The sequence below is a fragment of the Canis aureus genome, chromosome 29, assembly GCF_053574225.1.
Source record: "Canis aureus isolate CA01 chromosome 29, VMU_Caureus_v.1.0, whole genome shotgun sequence".
Taxonomy (NCBI): domain Eukaryota; kingdom Metazoa; phylum Chordata; class Mammalia; order Carnivora; family Canidae; genus Canis; species Canis aureus.
Window position 1 is genome coordinate 226,490 of NC_135639.1, and position 11,462 is coordinate 237,951.

The 11,462-nt window shown below is 62.3% G+C and overlaps 2 protein-coding genes across 2 annotated transcripts; both read left to right on the forward strand.

Moving 5' to 3' along the window:
* Positions 1–2,631: 2,631 nt before the first annotated feature.
* Positions 2,632–5,710, forward strand: LOC144300750 (olfactory receptor 226-like). The gene is made up of 2 exons (XM_077877014.1): positions 2,632–2,859; positions 4,492–5,710. The coding sequence occupies exon 2, from the start codon at positions 4,526–4,528 to the stop codon at positions 5,459–5,461; it is 936 nt and encodes a 311-aa protein (XP_077733140.1). The 5' UTR covers positions 2,632–2,859; positions 4,492–4,525; the 3' UTR covers positions 5,462–5,710.
* Positions 5,711–9,666: 3,956 nt separating this feature from the next.
* Positions 9,667–11,441, forward strand: SPRN (shadow of prion protein). Its single transcript, XM_077877068.1, has 2 exons — positions 9,667–9,824; positions 10,955–11,441. Exon 2 carries the CDS (start codon positions 10,970–10,972, stop codon positions 11,411–11,413), a length of 444 nt encoding a protein of 147 aa, XP_077733194.1. The 5' UTR covers positions 9,667–9,824; positions 10,955–10,969; the 3' UTR covers positions 11,414–11,441.
* Positions 11,442–11,462: the final 21 nt, after the last annotated feature.

Genomic DNA, 11,462 nt, shown 5'->3' on the forward strand with positions numbered 1-11,462 from the left:
TATAGTCCAGCCCTCGACAAATGTTAGCTATTATTATTGAGCAAGAAGACAAATCGTAAAAGGAAATTTTTTAATTTCTGAAAATTTGTTAAAATTAAGGCCTTTATTTAAGGGGAACCTGGGTGGCTCAGTTGGCTAAGCGTCCAACTCTTGATATTGGCTCGGGTCATGACCTCAAGGTCTTGGGGTCAAGTCCAGTGTCAGGCTCCGTGCTGGACTTGGAGCCTGCTTAAGGCTCTCTCTCTCTCTCTCTCTCTCTCCTCCCTCAAAGAACAAAAAACCTTTAAAACCTGACCAAAGGGGATCCCTGGGTGGTGCAGCGGTTTGGCGCCTGCCTTTGGCCCAGGGCGTGATCCTGGAGACCCAGGATCGAATCCCACATCGGGCTCCCGGTGCATGGAGCCTGCTTCTCCCTCTGCCTATGTCTCTGCCTCTCTCTCTCTCTCTGTGACTATCATAAATAAATAAATAAAAATTAAAAAAAAAAAAAACCTGACCAAAGAAGATACACAGATGGAAGAAAAGCATATGAAAAGATGGTCAACAAAGATGTTGCTAGAATATTGCACAACTAAAATATTGCACAATTAAAACAACGAGATATGACTACATGCCTATAAGAATGGCTAAAATTCAAAAACCTGACAATGCAAAGTGCTGGTAAGGATACAGAGCAACATTGCTGGTAGGAAGGCAAAACCCTAAAGCCACTTTGGGGGATGGTTCGGCAGCTTCTTATGCAGCTAAACATACTCTTGTCATAAGATCCAATAATCACATTCTCAGATACTTACCCAGCTGATTTGAACACTTACGCCCACACAAAAAACTGCACATGGATGTTGATAGCAGCTTTATCCATAATCACTCAAAGCTAGAAGCAACCAGCATGTCCTTTAATAGGTGAATGGATAGTCTGGAAAGTCTGTATACTGTACGATTCCGATTATATGACTTTTCCAAAGTCAAAACTATGAGGACGGTGTAATGATCAGTTCAGGGGAAGGAGAGTGTTTAGTAGGTAAAGCTCGGAGGACTTTCAGGGCAGGGAGACTATTCCATACCCTAGTGTAATGGTGGGTACGTGATGCTTGCTGAAACCCATTACACTTTACCACACAAGAAGTGAATTTTGATGTATGTAAATTTTGTAAGAATCAGGGCAGCCCGGGTGGCTCACTAGTTTAGCGCCGCCTTCAGCCCAGGGCATGATCCTGGAGTCCCGGGATCAAGTCCCATGTCGGGCTCCCTGCATGGAGCCTGCTTCTCCCTCTGCCTGTGTCTCTGCCTCTCTCTCTCTCTCTCTCTCTCTCTGTCTCTCCCTATTTTCATGAATGAATGAATGAATAAATAAAATGTTTTTGGGATGTCTGGGGGGCTCAGCAGTTGAGCGTCTGCCTTTGGCTCAGGGCGTGACCCTGGGGTCCCGGAATCGAGTCCTACGTCGGGCTCCCTGCATGGAGCCTGCTTCTCCCTCTGTGTGTGTCTCTGCCTTTCTCTGTGTGTCTCATGAATAAATAAATAAAATCTAAATAAATAAATAGATAAATAAATAAATAAAAAACCAACAACACAAGGAGACACCAGAAAAAACTTTTTAGAGCAACAGTTTCTCAAAGTCTGTACCCAGTGCAAGGCGGTGTGGCCACGTTGGACCAGCCTGGCAGCTCCTCACAGAGCTGAACACACTCTCATGTAACCCACACTTACATTCGCACAGGAAAATGTAAGCAACTGTTTATAGTGACTTAGTTCGTAATCAGCAAAAACTGGAAACGGCCCAGGTACCTCGGCTGGTCTTCCACGCAGGGGACGCACGCAGCAGCCTGGCTGAGCCACGAAGGGAGCGCACTAAGGGAGCCAGGCTCAAAATGGGACACGCTCTTTTGATCCTATTTATATAACATTCTGGAAAAGTCAAAATTACAGGAACAGAAAACAGATTTGCCAGGCACCAGGGACGGGGAGGTTTATTCACCAAGGGGCGGGCAGCAGGGAGGGAAACTTGGAAGATGGAACCTTTGTATATTTTTATTGCGGTGGTGCTTATACGACTATGTGCATTTGCTAAAATTGCAGAACTGTACACCCGAGAGAGTAGGTTTTGCTGTATGATACCTTAATAAAGAGAACATGAAAATACCTAAGAACATCTGTTCATTAAAAGACACCTTAGGGCAGCCCGGGTGGCTCAGCGGTTTAGCGCTGCCTTCAGTCCAGGGCCTGACCCTGGGGTCCCGGGATCGAGTCCTGCGTTGGGCTCCCGCATGGAGCCTGCTTCTCCCTCTGCCTCGGTCTCTGCCCCTCTCTCTCTCTCTCTCTCTCTCTCTGTGTCTCTCATGAATAAATTAAATCTTTAAAAAAATAAAATAAAATAAAAGACACCTTAAAGAAAGTTAAAAAATACGTTAAAAACTGAGGGAAGCTACTGCAACACATAGACTACATCCATTTTGAGGATATATGTGTGAGGCGGCCTCCAGCTGCACGGAGCGAGCTCGCGTCAGGGCCACCTCCACCGCAGTGACGGGGTTAAACACGACCCGTAATATGATTATCTGGGTGCTGTCACGTTAGTCTTTAATAGCTGTTTCCAGATGCCGGGCAGGGGCAGTGCGGAGCAGTGACCCCGGGAGCAGTGGGGCCGGGCTGGACGGCAGCTGCGCGACCAGGGCCCGGGCCAGGACTGCTGGTCTCTGCAAAGGGAGGAGCTCAGGGGCCGCAGCAGGTTGCGGACGGGGTGACTGGACTTGGGGTCCCGCCTGCCGCCAGCACGGAAGCCAGACGCAGACTGAACCTCCCGCCTAAAAGGAAACAAACACATGAAAATTGTGGTTTTTCAAGACCCGGAACATGAAGGCAAGAGAGTGACGCTGAGGGACGGGGACGAGGAGGTGGGGCGTCGGCCGACCCGGCTTATTAAGGGCTCGGGGGCTTCAAGCCACCAGACGGGCCCCGGGCGGAGATGGGGTGAACATCACACACCCAGCACAGCCGCCACAGGGAGCAGCAATGGCAGTGACGCGGAAAGGCAAGACCCGAGGGACAACATGTGGGACAGCCTCCCGCACAGTTGGCATCGAGCCACCATGCATCACCCTTGATTAGGCCGCCGGGAGCAGCGACGGTCCCCGGGCACAGGCTCGCTGGCGGCCGCGCTCCCGCAGGGCCGACGACAGTGGGTGTCGGGGGGCTGCCGGGGAAGGCCAGACGGCTCGGGCCGGCTCCCCAGCCTGGGCGCCCCAGGGCGGCGGGCGTGACCCCACTGTCACTCAGGTCAGGGGCCGGGCCGCCCCCTCCCCCGGGCCCCACACTAGTGGCTCTGCACCCCTGCCCAGGTGAGGATCTGCCTCGGCGTCTGCTGTGGGGCTGGTGGCCAGGACCCAGGGAGAGGCGGCGAACAGGCCGGACCCCGGACCCCGACCCCGACCCTCAGAGCCCTGCGAGGACCCAGGGAGGCCGAACCTCCTCGGGGGAGGCTGTTCCTGAGGCATAGGCTGGGGAGGGCGAGGGGCCCTGGGCCTGGGGTCCAAGCGGGTCCCACTGACCGAGTGCGCCCTCCGTCTGCAAACACTCTGCCAAGAACTGGGGGGCAGGCCTCATCCATCCGCACCCGCCCATGCACGCACCCCCCAGCCCCTAGCCAGCCCCCCTCTCCCCCCCCGCCTGCCCCCCGTCCAGGGCCAAGCGGGTTGCCGGGAGCACAGTCCCTTCCCTGGGTGAGTGGCGGTGGTATCCCAGGGACCGTAGTGCTGCGGGAACGCCCGGTGCACCCCTGTCCACGGGGCAGCGCGAGCCTGGCCAGCTCCCCAGACTCCCAGGGCCGGGGGGGGGGATCCCTCACCCTGAGACACCTAGGGCAGGGGTGTCCTACCCCTTGCGGCTCCCAGCCCCCAAACAGCCACTTTGCTGCTCAGAAAGCTCAGGATAAAGGCCTCAGGGGCTCAGCCACCGCCGACCTGGACAGGAGCCCCCCCTTCCGCAAACACTCTGGTGGCTGCTGGGCCCCGAGAGCCCCCTGGCCGTCCCACGGACGTGGTGTCCGTCCCCAGGCTTGAGGGCCCCTGAGCATTCTGGCCGAGGCCAGGATGATGCCCAGGGACACGCCCGAAAGACAGAAGGGGTCTTCCTCTTGCTCCGGGTGCTGTGCACACCAGGTGTGGGGGGCATGTGTACACCTGGAGATGTGGGGGGTGCACACAGGCGGAGGGTGCCCCGGGGTGGGTGGGTGGGTGTGCATTCGTGTGCACACACCCCTGGCGGGCACCGGTGCACTGGAGCAGGAAGGGCACACACCTGGCGGCTTCCCCAGTAGATCGCTGGCCTGTGGGGCCCAACGCCTCTTTGCAGGGGCCACCCGGGTAACGGCGCGGGGGTGGGGTGGGGGTGACACCCAGGGGGGCAGCACCGTGGGGACCCCTCTTGGGAGGGGTGACGGCACAGCCACCGGCCCCAGCGGCCACTCACCACCACGTCCCCCCACCGTTCCAGGTGCTCCGAAGGGCCCGCCCCGGCAGCCAGGGCCATGGGCAACTCCACCGACGCCCTGCGAACGGAGTTCATCCTGCTGGGCTTCCCAGAGCTGTGCCACCTTCGGGGACTGCTTTTCGGGTTATTCCTCGCCACCTACCTGGTGACCATCCTGGAGAACCTGGTCATCGTGGTGACCATCCGAGCCAGCCGCCAACTGCACACGCCCATGTACTTCTTCCTGGCCAACCTGTCAGTGCTGGAGACCCTCTACATCTCGGTCACCGTCCCCAAGCTGCTGGCGGGCCTCCTGGCGCGGGCGAGGACCATCTCCTTCGCAGGGTGCCTCACGCAGCTGTTTCTCTTCCTCTCGCTCGGCTCCTCCGAGTGCTTCCTCCTGACCACCATGGCCTGTGACCGGTACCTGGCCATCTGTCGCCCGCTGCGCTACCCGGCCACCATGAACCGGGGGCTCTGCCTGTGGCTGGCCCTGGGCGCCTGGCTGGGCGGCTTCCTGGCCTCGTTCGTGTCCGTGGCTCTCATCTCGCGCCTCAGGTTCTGTGGCCCCAACGTCCTCAACCACTTCTTCTGCGACGTCTCACCCCTGCTGCAGCTCTCGTGCTCTGACACCACTGCCGTGGAAGTTCTAGACTTCGTGGCAGCCCTGGCTGTGCTCGCCACCTCCCTGCTGGTGACCACGGTGTCCTACGTGCACATCCTGGCCACCGTGCTGAGGATCCCGGGGTGGGCCAGACGCCGGAGAGCCTTCTCCACCTGCGCCTCCCACCTGCTGGTGGTGGCCGTCTTCTACAGCACCACCATCTTCATGTACGCCCGGCCTCGCGCCGCCAGCTCCATCGACCTCAACAAGCGGGTGTCCGTGGTCTACTCACTCGTGACCCCGCTGCTCAACCCCGTCATCTACTGCCTGCGCAACCGGGACATCAGGGCGGCTCTGGCCAAACTCCTCCACGCCCCTGGGCCCTGCTGACCACCAGCTGCAGGAGGAAGGACTCCCCAAAGCCCTCCTCCCCCTGCTCACAGCCCCAGCTCAGCCCGGACAGGCCACAGCCTGGTGCCCTGAGCCTCAGCTGCCAGGGACCCGGTGCCAGGGGGCTACCGAACAAGCGGGGAGACCAGAGCTCCCGGCCACCCACGCTCCAGAGCGTCAGCACCCGAGCGTGGACAGCTCCCGGCAGGGCCTCAGCCCAGGAGGGCGGCCCCCTCCCCTCCCTGTCCCCTTCCCCATCCCCTCCCCTGTCCCCCCTCCCTCTCCCAGGCCCCTTCCCCTCCGCCATTCCCCCTACGCAGCCCCCTCCCATCCCCATCCCCTCCCACGCTCCTTCCCCTCCCCTCCCCCACTCCCCCTTCCCTCCCCACCACCCCTCACAGGAAGGCTCCTTTCCCCTCACCCCCCGGGGGTGGCCAGCCCCTCTTCCTGGCCCTCCTGGGCCCTGCTGCCCTGTCCCTCAGCCCCCCTGGATGGCCTCCAGGCCCGACGGCCCCAGGCCTTAGAGCAGACCTCCTTGCCACCAACCTCAGCTGGCTGGACGGTGGGCCAAGTGTCCCGGCACGTCCAGACAGTGTCATAGGCCACACACTTGCCATCTTTCCTCAGAAACAAGAATGTCACTTTACCTAAAACTTGGTGGGTCTTGGGGATCTCTGGGTGGCCCAGTGGTTAAGCCCCACCTTCAGCTTGGGGCGTGACCCCGGGGTCCCGGGATCGAGTCCCACGTCAAGCTCCCCACATGGAGCCCGCTTCTCCCTCTGCCTGTGTCTCTGCCTCTCTCTGTGTCTCTCATGAATAAATACATAAAATCTTGAAAATAAAAAAACTACCTGGCTGGTCTAAGAGATAGACGGCAAGCCCATATGTGGTATTTCTGCCTTTTCTTTGTTCCCTGGCACTTAGGGGCAGAAACTGGGTTGGCCCAGCACTCTCCTTCTTAGTGTGCTGTCGTCACTGGTCAGGGTGACCTCATTGCTTCCCCTGCCGCGGCCCCAGCGAGGTGTTTTGTGTCCCCCCGCCGGCGGCACGTACCCACAAACCTGTGCCACTGCTTTGCATGTGAGACTGTTAAATGCACAGACGTGATTTCCTACAGTTTTGCTTTATTATTTTGAGGTTATGTCATTACACACACGAAATTCCGAACTGTTTTGTCACCTTGGTGAATCTAACCTTAGGTCTTGAAGAAGCGCTCCTCTGTCTCCCGTAAGGCTTCCCGCCTCGACCCTGAGGCTCGGGTCTGACGTCCACAGAGCCGTGCGCGCCCCCGGGTCACTCGTGGGAGCTTGTGTGACACAGGACTTCTGTCTGGGCCTCTCAGCTCTGCAAACCGCACCTTGTGTCTCAGCTGCCCCCCGTGTCTGTGGAGACGTCAGCTTGTCTTCAGTCCCTTTAGGTTACTGGGTTTTCCCCGTTGCCAGAAGCTTTCAAGGTCTTCTAACAAGAAGTTTGGTGTTTGGCTTCCAGGGCATGCTCTTCTCTGTACTTGCCATGCTTGGAGCTTGTGATGCTTCTAGAATGTGTGCCTTGTCTCATCGGCTTTTGGAAATGGTCGGCTTGTGCCCCTAGACACTGCACCTGCCACGTCCCCCCTTCACCCAGCTCTGCGTGTGGCCCCGCAGCCCCGGCAGCCTGCTGTGTACACTGGCTTCCTCTCTGTGCTTTCTTCTGGAAATTTCCTTCTCCTCTTCCAGGCTACTAATTCTCCCTGGCCACATCTAATCCGCGTTTTTAAGTGTATTCTTTTCAGTTCTAGAATTTCCGTTTGATTCTTTGAGGTTCCGGCTGCGTCACGCTCTCGCCCCCGTCCTACTCGTGTAGGCGCGTGTGAAGTTGCTCCGTGTGTCCCTTAGCAACACTCACTTTGCCTGCACTGCTCTGTGTGATCCTCGCCAAGACCAGGTTGCTTTATCCCCGTGACCTTTTATAACAATGTCTGACACACTGAGTCCTTCCTTGATCTTGTTTATCAAAATGAGTTACATTAGTACTTTTTTCACTTTCCCATATGGACTAGAAACCCTTGGGTTCTCTGTTACTTGCTCAGGACGGCACAACCAAGTACCACCCATGGGGTGGCTTAAACACCAGAAGTTCATTTTCCTTTTTTGTTGTTGTCGTAACTCTTGAGATCCTATCCTTCTCCCTCAATTTCACTTGTCACCTGAGCTTTTTCTTTCTTTTTTTTTTTTTTTTTTTTTTGTATATTCTTTCATTGGAGTTCTATTTGCCAACATATAGCATATCACCCGGTGCTCATCCCAGCAAGTGCCCCCCTCAGTGCCCGTCACCCAGTCACCCCCCCACCTCCCCTTCCACCACCCCTAGTTCGTTTCCCAGAGTTAGACGTCAGTCTCTCATGTTCTGTCTCCCTCTCTGATATTTCCCACTCATTTTCTCTCCTTTGCCCTTTGTTCCCTTTCACTACTTTTTATATTCCCCAAATGAATGAGACTATATAATGTTTGTCCTTCTCCGACTGACTTACTTCACTCAGCATCACACCCTCCAGTTCCATCCACGTCGAAGCACATGGTGGGTATTTGTCCTTTCTGATGGCTGAGGAATATCCCACTGTATACGGAGACCACATCCTCTTTATCTATCATCTGTCCCAGGACACCGAGGCTCCTTCCCCAGTGTGGCTATTGTGGACATTGCTGCTATGAACATCGGGGTGCAGGTGTCCTGGCGTTTCACTGCATCTGTATCTTTGGGGTCAATCCCCAGCAGTGCAATTGCTGGGTGTAGGGCAGCTCTATTTCTAACTCTTTGAGGAACCTCCACACGTTTTCCCACGGTTCTGGGGGCTGGAAGTCTGACACAGGGTGCGGTAGGGCTGGTTCCTCCTGAGGCCGCTCTCCTGGGCTCACAGATGGCCATCCCCTCTCCGTGTCCTCACCTGCTGGTCCTGTGCCTGCCTGTGTCCTGATCTCTCCTTATAAGGACACCAGGTGGACTGGATCAGGGCCTGCCTTATGGACCTCATTTTACCTTGATTACCTCTGTAAAGACCCCATCTCCAAATACAGACCCATTCTGAGGTTGTAGGGGTCGCGCCATCACAGGATTGTGTGTGGAGCAGCAGCTCTGAGCCTCTGGGCATCGAGAGGGGTCAGTCATGTCACAGGTTAGGAGGCCGTGGGGTGCACTCCTGAAGCCATCAGGGGAGCGTGGTGTCCCCAGGCCGACTGGCCAGGGCGCAAGGGAGGAGACCTCAAAGCCGGGTAGCAGGGAAGTGTGATGGATGCAGCGGGACAGGGAGGAGTGGTTGGCTGGGGCAGCGGCTTCGGCTTCCAGGCAGGGGCTGCACAGGCCGGGAGCCAAGGTCAGCCATGGCTCCTTTGCTCCGCGGCCTTGGAAGAGCCACCCCCTCCTCCCGGGGCCTCCTGCGGGCCCTGGACGCCGCCGGGACCTAGAACCGGGCCGCTGGGGCATTCTGAGGGCGTCTGGGGCACATGGTTCGAGGGAGGCAGGGGAGGAGGGGAGGAGGGGGGAAGAGGGAGGGGGAAGCGGGGGCAGGGGCGCAGGGGGGGCGGGGATGATGAGGATGGGGGTGCGCAGGGGGACGGGAGGGGGATGGGGCAGGGGGAGGGGGAACAGGCAGTGGGGCAAGGGGCGGGGATGGCGGGGGGGGGGGGGGGGGGCCGGGCGGGGATGGTGGGGGGGGCAGGAGAGGGAGGAAGAGGAAGCAGGGGGAGGGGGAACAGGCGGCGGGGCGCGGGGCGGGGATGACGGGGGGGGGGGCGGGGGCAGAGGGGAAGCAGGTGGTGGGGATGGCGAGGAGGGGGGAGGAGGAGGGGTGGGGGGAACAGGCGGCGGGGCGCGGGGCAGGGGCGCGGGGCGGGGATGGCGGGGCGGGGGTGCAGGGTGCAGCGGGCGCGGGGGGTTGTGAGGATGGGGGGCAGGGGAGGGGGAAGCAGGGGGGAGGGGAGGGGGAAGCAGGCGGTGGGGGGGATGGCGAGGATGGGGGCAGGGGGACGGGGACGGGGGCAGGGGGGAAGCAGGTGGCGGGGATGGCGAGGAGGGGGGCGGGGGAAGCAGGGGGAGGGGCGGGGCGGGGGCGCGGAGCGGGGATGGCGGGGCAGGGGCGGGGGCGCGGGGGGGCGGGTGCCGAGGGGCCGCGCGCTCCCCGCCGCCGGGCCGCTCTCCTCCGCCGCCGCCGCCGCCGCCGCCGCCTCCCCTCCCGGGCACGAGCCTCGGGCCCGCCCGCCCCCGCCCTCCGAGGCCTCGGCAGCCGGCTCCGCCCGCCCGCAGCGGGGTCTCGGCCGCCGCCGCTCCCTCCCTCCCGCGCCCCTGCAGCGGCGTCTCCGGCCCGCGGTCCGCAGCAAGCCCGAGGCGGGTAAGGCGGGGCGGAGGCGGCGCGAGGGCCCGGGGCCCGGGGAGGGTGGCGGAGGGTCGGGGAGGGTCGCGCCGCCGCCGGTCCCCGCGGCCCGATGGGGCCCAGCGAGCGGCCCGGCCCGGCCCCGGGCTCCGCGGCGGTGGGGGGAGCGGACGGCCCCCGGGTCCCGGGCTGCGGGGCGGGGCCTGCACCGGGTCACGGCGCGCGTGTCCGCGCCGCCTGCGAGGCCAGAACGCCCTGCTCCGCCCCGGAGGGTCCGGGGGAGACGCACACCTGGTCTCCGCCACTGTGGCCTCGGGTCCTGCGGGGCCTGGGTGGGTGGTCCCGGGGCGGCCCAGGCGGCGGGGCCCAGCGCAGGTGTTCACCCCCCCCCCCATTCTTTGCTCCCGCTCCACCCCCGGGCACAGAATAACCCCTGTCATTCTCCAACTCACCCCTTCCTCCTTCCTGAACGGGACCCCACCCTCTCCCCAGGCCTGACCGCCTAACCCTCCCCCACCCGCGGGCCCCAGCCGTCCCACCCTGAGCTCAAGATGCTGGTGGCCGCGGAGCGCCCAACGCTGAGCCCCGGCCATGGCTCCCCGGCCCTGAGCCCCCAGACCCTGAGCCCCCTGTCCCCAGGCCTGGCCCCCCTGGTCCCTAAGCCCCGCGTCCCAGGCCCTGGGCCCCCCAGGGCCCTGAGCCTCCTGGACCCTGAGCCCCCTGTCCCTGAGCCTCCCCAGTCCCTGAGCTCCTGAGCCCCCTGTCCCTAGGCCCTGGCCCCCTGGGCCCTGAGCTCCTGGTCCCTGAGCCTCCCCAGACCCTGACACCCTGGCCCCCCCGAGCCCCCTGTGCCCAGCCCCTGGCCCCCCGACTCCCTGGCCCCCCTGGTTCCTGAGGCCCTGACCCCTGTCCCCAGCCCCGGCCCCCTGACCCCTGGACCCAGGCCCTGGACCCCTGGCCCCTCGAGCCCCCTGTGCCCAGCCCCTGGCCCCCTGACTCCCTGGCCCTGGTCTCCGAGCCCCCGACCCTCTGGCCCCAGGCCCTGACCCCCTGAGCCCCTGACCCCTGGCCCCCCGACCCCTGGCCCCCCTGGCCCCAGCCGCGGCACCCCGCCCCGGGAAGCTGAGCCCTTTCCCCTTCCGCCGCAGGTCTGCTCCGCAGCGATGAACTGGACGGCCGCGACGTGCTGGGCGCTGCTGCTGGCCGCCACCTTCCTCTGCGACGGCGGCGCGGCCAAGGGCGGCCGTGGGGGGGCTCGCGGCAGCGCCCGGGGAGGGCTGCGCGGGGGCGCGCGGGGGGCCCCGCGGGTGCGCGTGAGGCCGGCGCCGCGCTACGGGGGCTCCTCGCTGCGCGTGGCGGCGGCGGGGGCGGCGGCGGGGGCGGGGGCGGCCGCGGGCCTGGCGGCGGGGTCCAGCTGGCGGAGGGCCCCGGGCCTGGGGGAGCGCGACCCCGACGACGGCGAGGACGCGGCCCCGGGCGGCAACGGGACGGGCCGAGGCGTGTACGGCTTCCGCGCGTGGACCTCGGGCGCCGGACCCACGGGCAGCCCGCGCCTCTGCCTGCTGCTGGGCGGCGCCCTGGGCGCGCGGGGGCTGCTGCCGCCCTAGGCCCGGCTCCGGGCTCCGGGCTCCCGGCCCCGGCCCCCGGCCCCCTCCC